At 41.0% G+C, this 21,449-nt stretch overlaps 1 protein-coding gene across 4 annotated transcripts; it reads right to left on the bottom strand.

Moving 5' to 3' along the window:
• Positions 1 to 1,616: 1,616 nt before the first annotated feature.
• DNAL1 (dynein axonemal light chain 1) lies at positions 1,617 to 20,011 on the bottom strand. 4 transcript variants are annotated; one of them, XM_077322719.1, is made up of 9 exons: positions 19,916 to 20,011; positions 18,692 to 18,788; positions 15,827 to 15,865; positions 11,349 to 11,458; positions 9,868 to 9,923; positions 8,293 to 8,348; positions 6,640 to 6,766; positions 5,060 to 5,206; positions 1,617 to 4,114 (listed from the first exon to the last, which is right to left on the bottom strand). In XM_077322719.1, the coding sequence occupies exons 2-9, from the start codon at positions 18,692 to 18,694 to the stop codon at positions 4,068 to 4,070; spliced, it is 585 nt and encodes a 194-aa protein (XP_077178834.1). In that variant the 5' UTR covers positions 18,695 to 18,788; positions 19,916 to 20,011; the 3' UTR covers positions 1,617 to 4,067. The 4 variants fall into 4 exon arrangements, with proteins under 4 accessions (XP_077178834.1, XP_077178832.1, XP_077178833.1 ...); XM_077322717.1 differs by having other exon boundaries at positions 19,842 to 19,986; XM_077322718.1 differs by lacking the exon at positions 19,916 to 20,011 and adding an exon at positions 19,626 to 19,760.
• Between the last annotated feature and the right edge of the window lie 1,438 nt (positions 20,012 to 21,449).

Raw genomic sequence — 21,449 nt, 5'->3', positions numbered from 1 at the left:
ACACAGGAAGGGCACATCTGACATGTTCAGGAACAAAGGGATTAGTATTTTTTCCTCTAGCCTGTACAACAGCCCTAATGAAGGAAGGAAACACATCCTTCCAGTGTTTGAAAATAATGACATAACTGCTTTATGTGCAGTCCAGTTTTTCTTATAGAAAAAACTGAACTGTTTTTTAAAAGAGATACAGGCACACAATAGCTTAATGGCTTCTAAAGGTGACTGAAGAAGAATATTCACCATTGATCTGATTTTCAGCATAACTACTGAACACAAAGTACTTCATCATCAGGAATAAAGCTAGCCACCTGCATTACTTACTAAGAGCCTTCAATAATCCTGCATTCATATGTTCTCATGTCACCCCCTAAGGCCATCATATCACTTTCCTAGTGAAAATCTATCTAGATTATAACCCATCACTCTTTTATATACTATTTCTTTCTGGTTTTCTTCTACAAAAAGCTTACATCTCTTTTAAAACCTTTAATAGTTTTGGGGGAAAAACCCTCAAACTGCTTCTCTCCCTTCACTGTCACAGCTGATTTCCTTTTATTGCATACAGATTCTTCACGATTTGTCTAATTTGCCAATCCTCTTACTAATGGCAGAAGCTAAAAGTGGCACAATGCTGCCTCTATATTTCCTCTCCTTTCACACAGCATGATACTTATGGGGAGATGAATGGACCCCCGAGTGAAAAAATATTATATATGGACAAACATTAAACCTACTGTTGAGGGACAAAACTGAAGTGAAATAGTACCCGAGCTGTGATCTGGAGGACACCCAAGCATTCTTGGTTGCACAATCACATCACATTCATCAAAATAAATTCAAGTCCCACAAAACTCGTCATATAATCCATAGACTTGTCATTTCACCTGAATGATAAAAATGGCCAATGGGAATTCCAGCAAAAAAATTATTTTCTTACACCTGTTTCAACTGTAACATATTGCAAGGAAAAGACATGGCATATTTTTCTCAAAGGTGAAATGTATCAGATGTTTATTTTTTTCTCTCTCTCAGCTCCTAACATTTTCCTTTATGACTTCTTTACATTAAAATTGCAAGTGATGTACTATAGAAACAGGCCAGCCCCAAGTAGCTGCGCATTACAGGCCTCTCTCAACAGTTGGATCGGAACAACAATAAGGTGCTAAACAGAGCCATAATTCACAGCTAATCTCCCTCAGGAAGCACCAGCTGTTCGCTTGGAACAGGAGAATGGATTACTTTAATAGAACCATCACCAAGACTTAAAGAAACCCATTTTACTAACAGCAGCAGATCCTTTTCTCGTTCACCTGTACAGCTCTTACTCAAAAGATTCCACATCCTCCACAAGAGTTTCTTTACAGTTCTATTGTTGCTTGTTTTGATTCTCACAAGTTACAGGAAGTCAAAGGAAACACTGGCTTCAGTAAACCTGTCTTCCGAAGGACAGCACAATCCACGTTCCACCAATACTTTCTCAGGGGTATATAATTGAGAAACAAGACCAAGATTTGAAACGCACTTCCTAAGTACACTGATGCATAGTACATATAGAAGGAATAACTATGATGCTCCCCCAAAATCTTGTAGAAATACAAAAACAGGTGATAGGAATGTTTATTGAAATATGTATTTTATAAGAGGCTTAAAATTTGGCTACTAAAATAATCAATGACAGTCACAAACAGCAAATTGTATCCCACCTGTGCAAATAAGCTCACAAACTTACTAGACTCTTTCTACATTTTACTACCCTCCCTACTGACAGATACCTATATAGCCCATATAGGCACACTGGTGGCCTGAAATGAGGGCCGGGGGGGGGGGGGGGGAAGTGACTGTTCCAATTTTCCTGGCTAATCACCTGGAGGAAACTCTTATATGTCAATCTTGTGGGAGGCTATGCATAAACTTGCAGGCAATACTTTTGTGTTGTGACTTATCAATAGACAGAGACTTACCAATAGACAGAAAGTCTCTCATTCTGTGCTGCTTGTCCACCTCTTCTCCTCTGTCTCCTGAGAAATCAAACTGGAGTCCAGTTAACTAATGCATCTTGGAGTACAGAACACAATTCCCACAAAGTGTTTCACTAGCTTTCATGCTACATGCACCAGCCCTGGGCCAGGAGATACCAACATTCACCCACAGGAGACTAACTGATCTGTCAGCAAAAGGGTTACTGTCTTTGCTGGGGAACAGAGAAAGCAAGGTTAGAACAAAGATCACCCTAGGGAGAAAAATGCCAAGCATCAAGAGTCTGATTTGCAATAAACTTTGTAAAAAATAACCTCTGTACACCAAACATCATTTTACAAAATAATTAGCATGAAATATACTTGGGAATTAAAACGCTTATTTTTCTAGGAAGAGGAAAAATCAAGTCAGTGGCACATGCACACAACTAGTATGGGGACAATAAATTAATCTAGAGGTTAATTTTGAATTTAAAAATGAAGGGTATAACCATAGAAAAAGAATAATTCAACAACATGACAGTCAAATTCTAGTCTAGATGCATCTATCAGGGATCACTTCTTTCCTCAAAAAGACTAAAACTGGAGAATTCTCCACTTAAGCATATTGTAAACTGCAGAAATCACATCTTAATAATTAGAGAAGAAAAAATTGACAAATGTCTAATAAATATATGGGGAAGGGAGTCAGTTTCTATGCAGATGCTATATTTTAAACTGTGCTGCTACTCAAAGGGTGAGGTACAAATAGTTATGGGGAAGGGATCAGAGTATGTGCATGACAATGCACATTAAATCGCTTTGCTTTTATGCTTCTATATTATATCACACCTTAATAAAGAAACTGATTGTCAGAGTCCAAATCCCGTTATAGGAATTACTGATGCAGGAGAAACTAAGAGCACTGCCAGCTATTACAGGTTAAATGTTGCCTCTGGGAGACAGCATTACTTCATTGCTCTCTTTGAGAATGGGTTTCAAAATTTCAGTGGTGCAAATATATTGGCATATGGGCATATGTTTAAATGAGTATAATATACTGAATGTGAGCAGAGAGCACATCCGGTCTTGTCAGTCCTCACAATCTTTCCCTTCTTTTTGAACTGCAGTCCCTTCAGCTGTGATTTATCAAAACTGAGCCTTGAAACCAAAACTTTTCCAACTAAACTGCAAGTTGGACAGCTGCAGCCCCTCCTTAGATTACAGTCAGATGCCAGAGTGCTAAAAGGACTTGGCCATTCAGGAACATTCATGGCAACTGCATAAACTGTTGTTCAGCTCTGAAATCTCTTCCTTCTTAAAACAGAGTAGATAAAGGAAAACTCAAACCAGTGTATCAAATCAAACCTAAGAAATTATTAATCTAAAATAAATACATTGCTTTCATATAATACTATATAATTTAAAAAGAATAGTGAATGACCTCCAGAATGTTAAAGTTCAAGGTTCCAATGTAGTTCAACAGGGTGAGTTCTCAGCCTTCTACTAGCAAAACGTTTTGTTGCTACGACTTTCCTTTTGAAACAGGCAAAACTGACACCAATGCCTATACAACTATAATTAATTTAACAGGTGGAAAGAAGGTGAGACTCTGTGAAATATTTACAGCATGATGGGTTTCAGGTCATTTCATTAGAAAAGATATATCAGATTTATCACACATGTACAGGCATTTTGTTTGTATAACTTGGTCTGAACAACTGTAACAATAAACTTTTGATTTAGGTGTACAGACACACACACAGGGTTTAATACGAAATACTGTCATCCCCCCAAACTTTTCAAATAATTTTAAAAATCTACTGAACAAATGCTTTAGAAAATGTGTTCATAATTAGGAAGACTGAACATAAGTTTTAAAAAATAAAATAAATCTGTTTTTGGAAAAAAGCTAAATCTTCAAGAGCACAGGTCAGTCTATCCATGTCATTGTTGCCCTGACGTTTGGTAAACAACTCTTAGGGTGAGAAAGGAGATGAGCCAGATAAAAATGTCACCCAGGATCTTCTTCAAAGGCTATTCAAAAGGTTCACATACTGTATAGGGCTGGAGATACACTGATAATTTAACAGATAAGAAGGAACAGCAGTGTTAGTTTTCTCCTTCTTCACCTTCTTCCTGTTTAATAACTGGAATACCTTTAAGAAAGGAGAAGATAAAAATATATATTAGCAAACTTCAGAGGAAAAGGAGTGTGCATAACACAATTAACCAACCTCTAGCTAAGTTCTGACTTAATTTAGGAAAGCAGACTGTAAAGCACAGACTGAATTTCACAAGGCAATTTGGCAGTGCAGCTTAGAACTGAGGTGCAAGAGTACAAGAAAAATTATGAAGGCAGTTTAATCAGAGAGTCAGTGGAAGACCCAAATTAAGATGCCAGCACATCTAACTAGATTCTGCATTTCCTCGTGCTTAATACATTACTCCAATACATTGCCATTTTCATTGATTCCACCACACTTTAAGTACAAGGCCTAATATAATCTTCGAAACCCTAGAAATAGAGCATAAAATGTCTCCTGATCCCAGGATTTGAAGTAAAGGGTTGAATTCCTTCTAAAATATTCATTTGTTCTCAACTGGGGATGGGGAGGGATTCCACAATATAATAACTACAAGTTCCTTGAACATGTGCTTCTTAGGTGCCCTTCTTTTACATCTGAAAGGAACAGGTTTATTCTTCCTCTATTCAGAGATGCCCCTGAGAGCATGAGCAGAGGAAAAGTCAGATTCCTCCTATGGAGTGGGAAGGCCCCCATAGTCAAACAGGTTGCAAGGGGAAGGCAGCTGAACCTATATCAGTGGTGATCTAGAGGAGTTTTGTTATTAAATTTTAAATCTGCATTTTGTAATTTTAAATTTGGAGATTCTTTTACTTTCTATACTGTATTTCAGTAAATGATTGTATCTCTGTTTGAGAAAATGTATCTGGCCATAGTGCTGTATCAAACTTACTAACTACAATGTACAGAATCTCTGATCATGGAAGAAACAGTCACTAAGACCCAAAGTGATGATGCCTGGGGAAAAGGGAGTCATAAGTACGCTGTCTCATCTGTTGAATGCCAGTCCGCTCTCACCATCAAGTTTCTTCAGTCTGGGCACTCGCTTGGTGGCTTCCTCAACCCAAGCACTCTGGGAGTCAGCAGAGTATTTCTCTTCCAGAGGATTGCCTACAAACACCAGGTCCTCCAGCAGTGGCAAGTCTGCCAGCCTCACAAACTCCGCTGCAACCACAAGAAGGTAGAGTCAGAATGGAAGCAGTATGTCATGAAACAAAAAGAAAGGCTGCAGCAAAACTCTGCTTCCATGCCAGCACGGGTGACCTGCAGCTGCTAAAAGAAGCATTTCCACTGTACAGTATTGTGCTATCGTAAGTGGGAAAGTACACACTGGAGACTACTCTACTACACTTCCATATTCCTCACACCATTAATATTTGCTAAAGATTTGAGAAATCTTGCTTACATACTGAAGGCTTCTTGTTAATATTCAGGGCACCAAACTTAAACCCATCATTGAACAGTACCTAATGTCTGTGTCATAAAAAAATCTAGACAGGTTAGCAGGTGCTGAAGATGCCCTGGTGAATCTACAGATGTGTTACTGCAAAGCCATGCCAGCATGCCATGCACGTAGAAGGCAGCAGGGGAGAAGCAGCCACCATCACACCTCTAGCACTGGTGCTCCACTACAGCAGCAACAACCCTAGCACGTCTTTTTGAAGTCTCAGAGGACCTTTATGCAACTTCCCCTCTCCCTACAGCAACACCACTATTAGAACACTCACCAACAGAAAGGGCACTTAGCACAAACAGTTACGCATGAGACCAAACACTGCTGCAGTACAATTGCAACAATGCTCGGATTGGAACCCATGCAGTTACTATACCTCAGGCCATAAACATGCAACAGGATCCTCCCCTCCTCCAATTAGGGGTTCAAGGGCAATGCATCCTACTCAGGTAAGTAAGTGGAAGCTGCTGAAATTGTTTCCCCTCCCCATGAACTCTGCCAAGCGTCCCAAAGAGAGGTAGGCCCTCTGAGCTGCATGGTCTCCTTATAGCTGTTGGCACCTAACAAGCCATGCAATCTGGATGAAGGGACAAGGAGGATAGGTGCACGTTACTAAGATTAACAGAGGTCTCTAGCATTACTAACGCCTCTGGGTGCAGTAGGGGAATGGTGGGAAGGGGTCTGCCTACCAAAATAATTGGCTTCTGGGACAACCAATCAGTGTGAACAGCCCATTTCTATGTAATCAGCTTTGATAATACTAAAACCCAGATGTGCCTGGGATGTCCTTCTGCAACATGGTTGTGGACGAACAGGGAACCCGACAGTGTCAATGTGCACTGCAGCTGCATCGCTGCCTGTCTGTCACAGGAGCATTGTGCCATAATTGGTGCACTGCAATAAGTTACTAGGGATTCCAATAGAACTGGTATGCTTTGAGAACTTTAATGGGGGGGGTCTATTATTTCCCCTCCGTAGCATGAACATAGTAGTCAGCACCAATGTCTTAGGATGAAGCTGCACATCTTTACCACTTCAGGAACAAATTGATACACCTACATATGTTCCTTGGAACCTAATTACTGAAATATGAATTCACAAAGATCTCACCACAAAAAGTTTCAGACTAATGACTCTGGCTTACCCCAGTCTTTCACCAGATTATTGGACATATAGAGAATCTTCAGCTTCTTCATCACATGAAGTCCTTTTAATTTCTCAATCTGGTTGTATGATATCCATAACTCCTCTAATGTATCTCCAACTGCTTCCTGAAAGACAGTAATACATCTCAGAAAAATATGCTCTAACGCTTCTATTATGCATACAGTCTTTCTGACTTCTTAACTGTACATCAGCAAAACAAAACAAAAAGTTCCTCTGGAGCTCATGCTGCCCACCAGGTTGCATGCTGAGAGAAGCTTAAATGAGAAGAAGGATAACTAATTTCCAAGAAAATCAAAACCCTAATGCAGGATTGATTTAAGACCGATGAATGGGTAAGGAGATCTACATATTACATTAATGTAGTTTCTCAGCCAACTCCACCAACTCTGCACTGTTTTGAGAGAGTCTCATATATGCTGTGCTAATGACCTATGCCTTACATCCCCCCGCAAAGAAGACAAAATAATCTGAAATCCAGACACTCGAAAGGAAGATATTTGGTAAGGTGACATACTGGGTACAACAATTGGCACTGACATTAATGCTGTGTCCTCCCTGTCAGTAACCCTTGAGAATCACTCCTGGAGCACCCAGGGCTTTCCCATTTAAACTGGAGCAAAAAAAAACCTCCTTTGCTATGACTTAAAGGGGAAATATAGAACTGTGTGTGGAGGTTCTATATGAAAGTTCCATCTGCAATCAATCTAGGGAAGAACTCAGCTTCACAGTAAAAAGATGTTCAGCTCTGTACCCTCTCCCCCATTAAGATTGTTCCTAACAACTGTGGAGGTAAAACACCAATAAGTCAGCATCTAGGGAAGCACGCCTGGCCTCGACCAGGGCCAGGGCCTTTTCGGTCCTGGCCCCGACCTGGTGGAATGAGCTCCCGGGAGAGCTGCGGGCCCTGCGGGATCTTTCAACATTCCGCAGGGCCTGCAAGACGGAGCTCTTCCGCCAGGTTTATGGTTGAGGCCGGGGCTGATAATAGATCTATGCCTCCCCCGGGGACTCGGGTTCTGGACCCGAAGCAAAACATCATCAGGACCTCCTCTCCACCCGCTAGTAGTGGGAGGGAGGGGGGGGAGTTGAGTTGCCATTCTTGCCATGCCGGCAATATTGGCAATGTTATTATTGTTTTATGGGGTTTTAATGGGGAATTGCGATATTGTTACCCGCCACGAGCCGCAAGGGAGTGGCGGGCTATAAATCTAATAATAATAATAATAATAATAATAATAATAATAATAATAATAATAATAATAATAATAATAATAATCATCTTTGGAACTTGGGGCAAAACTGGACCCCCTACTCTGTGTGGTGGAGCAGCCGTAGATAGCATCAGCATACACTATTCCTATGGTATATGGTGTAGCCCTCTATTACATTGATACAGAAGTACCAGTACACCAAAGTGAACCTGAGGACCCCCCCCCCCTTTCTTTCACAGCTAATCCACAGTGCTCAGAGCTGTGAACTGAAGAGAAGATTCTCTGGAGACAATGTCATTAGTGAGGAAACACAGCTATTCTGGTGTTTACAGTGTTCATGCTTTTACCACTTTGTAACAGTATAGGTAGTTACCATCTTAGTGGAATCATCAAATTAAGATACGGGATATATAACATACCAGCCCATTAAGATTCTTTATGTTATTTCTTCCCAATGACAATATCCTCAAGTTTTCTGCAATAGAAATAAAATTGGTATTTCTTTACATCATTGGTTATTTAAACAATGGGAAAACTTAATACAAGTCCAAGACAAATAAACCCAGGGATGATTTATATTGCTCCAGCTGTGCAAAGGAAAAAGACACAGCCAAGACAGAACAGAATTAAATGGCTGCATAAAATTTTCCCATGTACTTACACCAGCTCTGCGGCTAGCTATTCACTTATAAGTTCTGGCCCTGCAGTAAGCATCACTACAGTTACAGAACAAGGCCACAGGTCAGATGAGTAGCTTCCTATGTAGTAATAACTGCTTTATTGGGCATTTTCCAAAGCAACCATACAAGCAGTAGTCACCTGTTTCTGCCCAAAGTATTGTAATAAATGAGGCTTGAAAGCAAATAATTTAATATAGAATACCCTTTTCAATGTTGTCCAGTGAAGTTCCCTGATAGTCTAATACTAATCAATGCTACCCAGATGATACATATTGGTTATCGAAATGAGAAGAACAGACACAATATGAATCTGGGAAAAACAGTGCTTTACCTGATTGTCAGCAAATCACAACTTTCCCCCTCCTCCTCTTAAGTAGGCAGGAAGAGGGTTAACAATATAATCCAGTAGTTCCAGTCTAGGTCCACTGATTTTAAAGGGTTTAGAATGACTGGATTAGATTATCATAACTCTGCCCAAGAAGGCACTTTGAAGGAACTAGCCCAAAACACAGATCAGAACAAGCACAGATCAGACAAAGAACAGAACTACTCTGGAACAAAGCTATCCAAAACACATTTCTTTACCAGTTACCCTCTCACACAACAGAATCACTACCAGCTGACAGATTTTATTGATTCAGCATGAATGATGAAGACATCAGTTATCATATAAATTGGCCTATAAATAGATTATGCTGAGAAGATAATTCCTAGTTTTGCCAAGATAGTTCTTCATATACTTTTTTAAAAAGCCTGAAATTGAAGATTATGGCATGTCTGCTATGATATGACAATTGGCCCCATAGTCTGTTTCAGTTGCCAACAAACGGAATACAGGAACATGGGTTTGTTTAATCAAAAGCACTAAGCAAAGCTAAGATACTTTGTTCAGAAATTAGCTCTCAGAAAAAGAAACATACTTGATAACTGAATTATAAGCTGCTTGTTCATTCCAACTTTTAAAAGAAACTAGTAATTATTTACATTTAAAAACTAAAACATAATAATTACACAGAGACAGGATAAGGAGAATAAGATAGATGAAATCATTCCCATCTATTTTGTTAGCACAGGTTCATCCCACAGAAAAGTCTTCTTAAAATACTATTACATTGAAGGTGTTAGATTGTTTAAAATTGACTTGATTTGGAGTTGTTTCTATGTTTTCTACTACAGTCAGTCAGTATAACTGATGCCAGATAACTTACTGCTCATAAAGGTTTGGAGTTAATGAAGTCAGCAAATCTGAGTCACTGAAGATACATATTAAAAAGCATCTATAATCTATGCACTGATCTGTCATTTATTACTTACTCAGTCCATTCAAGTTGGCGATTTTTTCAATGCAGTTTGTAGATAAGGACAGCTTTCTTTTACATGGAAGACAAAAAACTGTATGTTAACACAAATATGGGAACTTAATGCTGAAGCAGTAAGTTATTTCCCTACAAATAACATTTTCCTGGACTACCGATTCTTTCTTTCATCACACAACCCATTGAGGAGCCTATTTGTGCAGTGATTTGGGCTTCAAATCTGTTACAAAGGGGTTGACTGAGCTTAAGCCCCTAGTAAATCCACAAGGAGATGCATGGAAGGAAACAAGCATTTTATCAAGTGTTCATTGGGAGATCTGCATGTGGAATGCCCACTTTACCATTCATGTAGGGTTTAGCAGCCCCATCTACAACAATCCTTCTTCATTCACCTGTGTTGGTTTGTACCTAATTTGTAAAAGTTGTACATTAACTAACTTTCATAGGTGCTGAAATTCTTTATGCAAAAAGAGGGTTTCCATGGACTCTGAATCAATTGTTTAGTTTATCCTGTATATATTGGCTTGCCAGAGAAAGAAAAAAAATGAGTTCCATCATTATCTATTGGATATTGCAACTTGGAATCACAGCAGAGTTAGAAGCAATTTCTCCCAATGCACTGTAAGTAAAACTCACTTGATCTCAGGAATATGGGAAAATGGTCCAACAGAAAAGAATTTCACATACTTATTTTCTGTTGATTACATTACTTATAATGGTTAAGTTTTCTGAACAGGTTTTCTTTTGTTATATCATTTTCTATTTCTTTGGGTCATGATAAAGGATTCAGACAGCAGCCGTAACAATATATATGGGGGAGTCCTTGCTGTTAAGTGAAATAAATTTAAAATAGAAGAACATGGACTATTGTTCAAATAAGATATTATGCCAAAACACAGTTAAAAGTAGCTAAATTACAGTTTAATTTGTCTGAACTAATGAAGCATAGTTGGTCGGCAAACCAAAATCAGTGCTAATAACGTTTTGGCACAATGTCAGAATTTACAAGAGATAGTTATGATCACTGCTCTGTACTCAGAGGCCACTATATGTAGAGACTGGAAGCCCTGTTCATAAGTTACAGTGAACACATGTACATTGTACATGTTTATCCAGATACTCGTCTCTGGGTTCATTTGTAAAGTGAAAATGCATTGTCTCTTTCTTACGGGACAGATGTGCATGCATCCATGGTAACATCTGTACAGGATGTGGCATGTTTTTCACAAACCATGTTTTACAGGGGGAGTCTTGAGAGCTTATTGGGTGAAAAGGCAATTCATAAGTGTTCTAAATAAATAAATGCCAGAATTGAAACTAAGTGTATGAAGAAAAAGTAGGTGCTGGAACAAAGATGTCTGAACCAAGAGGTCTATCTCAAAAAGTATTAGAAATAAATATGAAAAGAATTCTAAGCACAAATAATTTATTTCCACACTAAGATGGTTTCCCCTCTTTCTTTCACTATACAGAACTTACTCGCAGTTAACAAGAGATGAAAGAGATGCATCCATCTTCTCTATAGGAGGAATCTGGGCATAAAGTTTTACTTCCTTGGCCTCTGATGGCTTCTGACCATTTTTTTCTTCCTAACAAAGAGAGAAAGACAGAAAAGACAACTAAAACATTTAAACTAGGTGAACAGAAAATATAAATCAGGTCCTTCTAGTTTGTATTTTCTATGACACTTAGTTGCATATCAACTCGAGTGAATATGAATGAGAAAATTAACATTCAGCAAGGGGGGCAGGGAATGACCTCAGCATACTTTGGAGAAAGGCTGGCTCCTATAGGACATTCACTAGACAATGGAAGTGCTCATCTGGACCAGGACCTGCTTTAGAAACATAAGGTAAAGGTAAAGGTATCCCCTGTGCAAGCACCGAGTCATGTCTGACCCTTGGGGTGACGCCCTCTAGCGTTTTCTTGGCAGACTCAATACAGAGTGGTTTGACATTCCCTTCCCCAGTCATGACCGTTTTACCCCCCAGCAAGCTGGGTACTCATTTTACCGACCTCAGAAGGATGAAAGGCTGAGTCAACCTTGAGCCGGCTGCTGGGATCGAACTCCCAGCCTCATGATCAGAGCTTCAGACAGCATGTTGGCTACCTTTCCACCCTGCATCACAAGAGGCTCTTCATTAGAAACTAACTCACTAACACTCGAGGCACAGGTTAACCAGGTAGCTGGCCAGGCATTTTTCTATCTTCGCCAGGCTCGACTACTAGCGCCCTATCTACTACTAGCGCGGCTGCCGGGGGCTCCCTGGCTGGCGGCTTGGCGCGCAAAGCGCCTCTTGCCGCGTCAAGCCGCCGCTCACTCACAAGGAAGCAACTGTGAGCCGCGCGAAGCGCGGCTCGCAGTTGCTTCCTGGCCGGCGGCTTGGCGCGGCGAGAGGCGCAAAGCGCCTCTCGCCGCGTCAAGCCGCCGCTCAAGAAAGCAACTGCGAGCCGCGCGAAGCGCGGCTCGCAGTTGCTTCCTTGTGAGTGGGGCTCAAGACTTCACTGTAAAGCCGCCTCTGCTGAAGCCTCTGCTGCCGCCGATCAAGCCCTCGCCTCCGCCGTTAAGCCGCCTCCAACGCCGCCGATCAAGCCGCCGACGCCGCCATCAAGCCGCCCCTAAAAATGGCCGCCAGTCAGAAAACCCAGCGCCGGGTAAGAACTCTTTTACTCTCCCATTGCCTCCTAGCGCCCATTGTATTTAGGATACAATGGGCTCTTTTACTAGTCATAATAATAATAATGATAATAGTAATAATAGTAATAATAATAATAAAACACAGGAGGCCCCAAAGAATTTAATCTGGCTATCTGAACCATAGAATCGAATGATCCTTAGTGTCCTAAATAATAAACATTTCATATTGTTGTATGTAAAGGAGTCTACTGTATATTTAATATTTCTTTTCCTGTATTTTATGTATGCTATTCTATTTATGCCTGACCACTAATAAAGAAGGCCATGCTGAAACGCATCTGGTCAGTGGAGCCATTAGTAGAGCCAGTTTGGTGTAGTGGTTAGGAGTGCAGACTTCTAATCTGGCATGCCGGGTTCGATTCTGCACTCCCCACATGCAGCCAGCTGGGTGACCTTGGGCTCACCAAAGCACTGATAAAGCTGTTCTGACCGGGCAGTGATATCAGGGCTCTCTCAGCCTCACCCACCCCACAGGGTGTCTGTTGTGGGGAGAGGAATGGGAAGGCGACTGTATGCCGCTTTGAGCCTCCTTCGGGTAGGGAAAAGCGGCATATAAGAACCAGCTCTTCTTCTTCTAGTATGAATGTACACATGGACTTTAACAAGGCTATATACTTTAAACCTTGGCTTTTTAATTTTAATAAATATTAATATTCAATTTTACATTACGTTCTACCCTCTAGAGGCTTGAGCATATTTTCCTTATTTTGACCTTTTTTTTGGGGGGGGGGGAGGTTTGTTCTAGACTTGGGTCAGGATATTTTCTCCTTTTTGTTACAGACTAAGAAAAAAACCCAATGTTAAAATGGATCTCCTAAAAATAGGAACAAATAGCCCACATATATATATAGTCATCTTTAAAATCTAGCTAAAATACTTGCAGTTATTACTTCTGTAGACATATGTCTGATAAGAGGCACATCTCTTTAAACTGAATGTTAAATAGTACTAGTAAACACAATACATGGAGGGGAAAGTTTGCTTTTTTTTGAAATGAAGAAGAAAATTAGGAAAGCCACTAAAGTAAGTAATTTAAACATCACCTACAGGACTGGAGAATTTTATTTTCTTGAAAAAGGGACTGAGTTCTTGGTGGTAAGATTGCAAAGGCCTATTATATGAGAAAAGAGGACAGCTGCAGAAAATATGCGAAACAAGGGGGAGGGGCCTGTGGCTCAGTAGAAGAGCCTCTACTTTGCATGTAAAAATCCCCAGGTTCAATACTGGCTTCTTCAGCTATAAAATAATCAGGCAGAAAGAGATGTGGAAGACCTGTCTAAGGCCTGGAGAGCTGATGCCAGTCTCAGTAGGCAATACTGATTTTGATGGGTTCAATGGTCAGGTGCAGTATAAGGCAGCTGATTGTGTGAGTGTTCAAGCGGTCTTAACCATCTAGGCAGGAGGTTGCAGTAGGACAATTCCCCTGACTATATCCCTCTCCACACTGGCTTCTTGCCATTCTCCAAGTCATATTTCTGATTCCTACTTTAATACCCTCACCTCTCTACTCCGCTAGCCTTCATTCTTCTTTTCTGCTCTCTTCCGGGATTCCACCAAAGTTCTTACCTAAAGTCTCCTTCACCTCCTAATCCCACTGCTATCTCTGAGGTTTTCTATCCTGCCGTGCCATCTGTGGATATGTATTGCCATCTGTATAAATCTATCATTTTGCCTCCCATATCCACTTCTGCACCACAGCCTAATGTTTGCCTAGCCTCATCTAAGAAGAGTTGGTTTTTATACCCTGCTTTCACTACCCCTAGGAATTTCAGATTGATTTACAATCACTTTCCCTTTCTCTCCACGCAACAGACACCCTGTGAGGTAGATGAGAAAGAGAGCTCTGAGAGAACTATGACTGGCACAGTGTCACCCAGCTGGCTGCATGTGGAGCAGTGGGAAACAAACCCAGCTCTCCAAATTGAAGGCCACCACCCTTAACCACTAAACCATGCTGGCTCTGTTGCCATCAGATTCATCATAAGATCCATCTGTTTTATTCAGCTAAAGTGTAGCATTTTATATTATTTATTTACGATTAAATGTCTACACCACCCCTCTCAGTATTTCTGGCTCATGGCAGTTCACATAATTTAAGGTATGTCCCACTGATCCAAGAAACTCATCTACAGGTGGGATGTGCTTAACACCCATTGAATGAACCACCTTAGCTAAACAGAGTGATAGGGTACAACCATACAAAACCTTGATTAATATTGCTTTTGTGTCTTGCCTAAGTATTTGAGCACTGACTATGTACTATCTAAGAGCCTCTTGTGGCGCAGAGTGGTAAGGCAGCGACATGCTGTCTGAAGCTGTCTGCCCATGATGTTGGGAGTTCGATCCCAGCAGCAGACTCAAGGTTGACTCAGCCTTCCATCCTTCCGAGGTCGGTAAAATGAGTACCCAGCTTGCTGCGGGGTAAACGGTAATGATTGGGGAAGGCACTGGCAAACCACCCCGTATTGAGTCTGCCATGAAAACGCTAGAGGGCGTCACCCCAAGGTCAGACATGACCCGGTGCTTGCACAGAGGGGATACCTTTATGTACTATCTGAGTATGGAACAATCTTTAGAATTACAGATGCTATATAAATATTATTGAGCACCAGCTGTAGAAAAAATTAGTACTAGCAATAGTAATATACAACAACTCAAATCTAAAACTTCAGTGACTTAACAATGTAAGAGTTTGGCATATCAGCATGGCCCAGCAACTGGTGCCACATAACTGTGTCTCAGATTTCCTAGGTGGAAGCTGTGGAGCAGGGAGCTAAAAGGGAGGCAGATAGAAGTAGGTTGGCTATTGTGTACAGAAGGACAAAAGTACGCAGTAACTGGGGAAAGGCTAGGGCCTCCAGGAAAGGGGAAAATAATGGGGGAGGGGGAAATGAAATGACCCCCAGAAATCCGTGTGGGTTCCCACTTGTAAGGTACAGTCTGCTGCCACTAAAGGAATCTCCACTGCCAGAGGACCCTTTTACCATCAAGAGATTGTACCACCTTTAGCAGAATGGAAAACTTTATTTACGTACAATATTAATACCCAGCCTCTCTCACTTTGACTCAATGTGGATTACACAGCATAAGTCAATGGAATCAACAAACTCTGTATTGTATAGATTTTTTCAGGCACACATTTCTCACCAACTATTATCTTTATGCCATTGCAAAATAAAGTACCTAGAAAACCAGCTGAAGCCACTTTCTCCAGACAGAATATCCATCCATGCCATTATATAACCACGTTTCTACTTACCCATTTAGCTAGTGCTTCCTTAATAGTCGTTGCTTTTGCCTAAACAAATAACAGACATATCAGCAGTCCAATCAGTGGTTTAATCAGTTTGAAGCCAATCATACTTAAATAGATGTATTTGCTGCAATATTAATATTATATTATTTCTCTTGTCGAAGAAAGACAAGTTTCAATAAAATGGCTGATTATTTAAAATGTTGTACAATGCTGGAGTCCATTAAAAATTCTTTAATCAAAATTGGAAAAATGGAATACTTTTCATAGTGTGAATATACCATAGCTAAACTGGAAGATCCAGGTATAAAAAGATGCTGACATCAATTTCAGCCAAGTGCTAAGAACTTCATATGCCTGTGGTTCTTAGTCTTAGAAGTCATGGGAATTACACTCTGCTTTTTTGGGATACACACCGTCATGTGTGTCATCATGTTTAGCACATGTGCAACTTGTACGATAGAAGATCTCCTCGAGGGTTGCATTCTGAAGGCTTTGCTTGCAATGGATAATACACTGTCCACTGTAGAATGCATTTTACTTTCCAACTCTAGCTCTGATTCATTATAGTTTTAGTATGAAAGCCTAAATACAGTTTTTCTAAATCCATTGAAGTAAGTGGGCTTAGAAGGGTGTAGCTCTCTTCTTAGGATAGCAATATAGGGTCTGCAATTTTAATTTTAGTATGCATTAATTAAACTGATACTAAGGTTAAAAATAGAAAAAAGGACAAAAAACCAAAGTATAAAATACACAGACTGAAACCATGTTTCGTGAATAAGGTCTCGACGTTCCATCATGACCTCCCTGCCACGGTTGATACAGAATGGGAACTGGAGGACCCTTTGCTGCCTTTAAGGAGGGTGTTTGATAGCTTCAGATGGCTCTTGCTGACCAAACTGGATACATTTCTAATGCCAGTGAAGCCCACTTGCCCATTAGATCCCTGTCCTTCTTGGTTGCTTAAAATGAGTGACAAGAGCATAGGAGGTTCTCTCTGAGAGATAATCAATCTTTCCCTGTTTACCAGGGAATTCCCAAAGAGGCCAAAAGAGGCAGTGGCTTGGCTCCTACTGAAAAAAAAAACATTGCTGGACCTCTGGGACTTGACTAACTACCGCCTTATCTCGCATCTGGCCAAGGTTGTTGAAAGAGTGGCTGCAGGCCAACTCCCGGCATACCTAGAGGAAGCTTTGGTTTTTGACCCATTCCAGTTTGGCTGCCGTCCTGGCTATGGGGTGGAGACACCTTTGGTCACCTTGATCGATGACCTCTGACGGCAGCTGGACAGAGGCGGATTGGTGCTGCTCATGCTGCTGGATCTCACAGCAGTGTTTGACATGGTAGATCACAAATCTTTTGCTCACCGCCGTGCCAACATGTATACAAGGGACAGTCCTCCTATGGCTGATCTTCCTCCAGTGCCGCAGACAGAGGATTGCAGTGGGAGTCAGTTGTGAGGCTGCCAACTCTCCTGTGGAGTGCCGCAAGGCTGTGGTTCTCTCTCCCATCTTATTTAGCATCTTTGTGCACCCTCTAGTCTAGTTAGTGGGGGGGGGGTTGGGCTGGAATGTCATCAATATGCAGGTAACACCCAGCTCTACTTCCTAATGGACCGTCAGCTGGACTTCCCCCTGAAACATTTGCCAGAAGTTTGGAAGCAGTGACAGGTCTAGCCCAAGCAGAGTTGTCTGAAACTCAACCCCACCAAAATAGAGGTCCTGTTGCTGGGTATGAAAGGACTGGGTGAGGAAGCATGATTGCCGTGCCTAGACGGTGTGCAGCTAATGACTGCACAAGCTGCTAGGAATCTGGGCATGACCTTTGACACCTCCCTGTCAATGGAGGCCATTTACAATAGTAACAAAACTGGGGATCCCTGGCCCAAAAGGACATCTGGCCCCAACCAGAGCCAGAGCCTTTTCAGTCCTGAATCAAAAAAGTAAAGGCTATAGATACATAAGAACAGATATATATTTCAAGTTTTCTCTGTAATAATATATAAGAAGGCCATTGCTGTTCCTTACATTTCATTCCAGGTTGCTTTAAAACCCTGGCACATTTTACAACCAAATTGATGACTGAATCACAAACTAAATTATATTGCTTCATGCAGTTGACAAGCATATTTATTTACATGAAGATATGACAGATTCTGGGACAAATCACTAAAAGCCATGGGGCTCATATAATTACATCTGACAAGGCTGATCTGTCTCATTTGAAGATAATCATCATGCCAAAGTTTCTAAAATAAACTACCTATGAACAGCAGAAAATTTATTTTTTCAACCCAAAACAATAAAAAATGTGCATTTGCAATCAATTTGGAACTCTTTACAAGAGAAAACTTGATACTGATTAAAACAATTCACTGTTTCATAAAATTATGTATATTCCCACACAGAGATAATGGTTGCACAAAATACATCTGCAATATAACTGAATTTCTTCGCAAGAAAAGGGATAAAAGATTGAACATAGAAAAGGTTTCTAATAAAAAGGCTTCTGGTGTATTAAACTTCATTGTTCAATTGGATAACTCTCTGTAGATTGCTCACAGCAACACCACATATTTGTGCTTTTTAAAAAATGGTGCATTAAGTTGTTATGCAGTCTGTGAGTTGCACTAGTTAAACCCTGCAAATAGTCAGGCTGTTAGTTGTGCTGCTCTGAATAACTGTTGCTTTATAATATAACAAAGAGCTCCTCAATGCACAGAGCAGAGCATATAACCACACACCACAGCCACATTCATGTTCTAGACTTTATTATTTTGATGCACCTTAAATAATGTTCCATGAATGGAAATTTCAGTCAATCTTATTAACACAGATTATATATAAAGATCTCTTCAAAATACTGATTTACCATTCTACTGAAGGAGATTCCTAACACTCAAGACGATTCCTGGATAATGAATAGTCTGCATGAACTATTCAAGTCTTTCTTCCAAAGAATGCCCTTCCTGTGAAACAATAAAGTGTTAGGATTACATAAGAATTTAAACATCAAAGAAAGCATTCTGTGTTGCCTCAGAGGCCATTTATTAATTAATACTTAGCACAGACCACAATTTAGTGTTCAGAGCCTTTCAAATACATTATTTCACACACACACCAGCTGGATTTTGTATCAATTCAAACTCTTCATAGTAGTGCAACATACCTTCTACTATCTTTTGCACTGCTTGGTTTTCTAAGCTGCTTTTATAATACATTTCTTCTTTCTGTACTCATAGTGTGCATTTATCCCAAGGTGATTACCTCAGGGAAAATGCACTCTGGCTTGTAACATCTAATGACTCCATATAATGGTTTCTCTTTAAGGTGCCAGAAGGCTCCCTGTTGCTTAAGCATTACTCCAACATCCTCTAAACTAGGTCAGTTTTATTTCCCCCATGCTGAAACTGAGCCTGGCTTGCCTTAAGGCCGCTCAGAGATCTCACAGCTGAAGTGACATGGGAAGGCTTAGCAGCAACAGCTGGGGCATACAAAGCCTATTTTGCCAAGAAAAAAACATCCTACAGCACCACCTGACCCCGCAATTCACTGGTTTCTCTCCCACTTAGGAAACAGTCCAACCAGGGAGCCATTGTCATTTTGGGAATGAACTCAAGAATTCACCGATGACGCTTACTCCAGAAGCCCCCACTGCAAGCCGCAGGGAGACAACAGAAGCGAGACAGATTTGCTCTGGCTTCTCGAGCCTTTGCCTGGCGTGATGCTGAACGGCACCCCCTACACCCCCCTTCCCACTGTCCCACGAACTCTTCTCTCCGAGGGCAGCTTCCCCCCAACTCCACCTGGGCGCAGTGACAGGCAGGCAGGCAGGGAAGCGAAGTAAATAAGCCTCGTGCTCTGGTGCCAGGCAGCTCTTTGATTCCCGGTTTCCCCAAAGGGACCTTCTCCCTCCCCCCAGGATCCGCCCTCCGAGAAGATATCCCTCCTTATCCCCCCTCCCCGCTCCAGGCCCCTCTTCTCGCCGCTTCCTTTCCCCCGCCGCCTGCGAGCGGACACACCATTATGATGATTCCGGTTGCTACTGTCGACTGCTTTGGTTGCTATGGCACGCCGAGCCCTTGCGCATGCTCACCTGAGGAAAAGGAGAGCGGGCGAGAGAGAGGGAGGTCAAACAGCCGGCTGCGGACCATAGAGGCTCACCTGTAAATAGATGGGTCTCTGCGCCGGAAATCCCGCGACAACCATAGAGATGAAGCGGAAAAGGAGAGAAATCGGCCTTGCCTGACTTCCGTTTTCTCGTAGATTTTGGCTTTGGCGGAGCGCAAAGCTTTTACAAAGTGGAGCTGAAGATTGCCATTTAAGTGCAACGATGTACTTTGGTATAGTGGAGGTTTAAGTTTTCCTTGACGTTCAATACACTTTAGGATTACCATATCTTGAAAATCATGAAAGAGAACATGTTCCCCGACTACTTCAAACAAATGATCCCCATAACAAATGTTTTAAATATTCCTATTTAAGATACTAACTTAATTGCTGATAATGGCTACTAGGAATATTCCTTTAAGACCCACAAAGTGTTATTCAAGGTATAAACTTGAGTGTGCATGCACATTGCTTCAGATACAATGATAGATATGAGAGTTATAATATAAGCCACCCTGAGCCGAAAGGGAGGGTGGTATATGATGGATGGATGAAAAATTACTCGTCCATTACCCGAGGAGAGGCAAGTAATAAATCTTAATAATAATAATGATAATGATAATAAATATATAGGGAGGGGGTGAGCATTACATTAGTGTACAGTATAATGAGGATGTTTAAAAGATTCAAGGACTAAACAGGTATAATAACCATAGTTTATAAGGTTATCATTTGTTTAGGTTTAATTCCAGGGGGAAAACAGTGAAGAAAATAAATGTTAAAAATGGAGATTAATGGGAAGATGTATCCTTAATTGTGGAGTGCTGAGAGAAATTAACTGAGATCCTGCCATTACACTCAAACCATCTCTTAAGCATGGAGGCATCTTTCCAGCATCTGCTTCTTTGAAATGGGGCACTTGCCTGTGTAGAGTTATTTCCCATATCTCCAGATCAGAGACATACATTCCAGTCTACCATTCCCAATTGGACTACATCTACTATTCTAATTTATTATTTCAAATAAGAAAAAATAAACTGGATGTGTGGCTCTTATTTTAGGAATGCAGATGTAAGGACTGACTGATATTAGCATATGCAGTGAAATAAAAAATATATATCTGTTAAATTCTAGGGGTTCCATTGTTTTGAATATTGTAATAATTTGCAACTCGGTAATTTCCCTTTCCAGTCTGTTCTGGAAGCTCCTTTGTAATAAAACAGCTACTTTGAAGTCACTCATTGAATGTCCAGGATGGCTGAAATGTTCTCATATAGTTTAACTTTGTTCTGCTGCTTCAGACCACTTGAATCTAGGAATATTCCTAACCTAAATGAGTGCCAGCTTGGTGTAGTGGTTAGGAGTGTGGACTTCTAATCCAGCAAACGGGGTTTGATTCCACACTGCCCCACCTGCAACCAGCTGAGTGACCATGGGCTCACCACAGCACTGATAAAGCTGTTCTGACGGAGTAGTAATATCAGGGCTCTCTCCGCCTCATTTAACTCACAAGATGTCTG

Source organism: Paroedura picta, chromosome 2, assembly GCF_049243985.1.
Source record: "Paroedura picta isolate Pp20150507F chromosome 2, Ppicta_v3.0, whole genome shotgun sequence".
Classification (NCBI taxonomy): Eukaryota; Metazoa; Chordata; class Lepidosauria; order Squamata; family Gekkonidae; genus Paroedura; species Paroedura picta.
The sequence above is the reverse complement of the archived record's forward strand: the minus strand, read 5'-3'. Positions and strand labels throughout refer to the sequence as shown.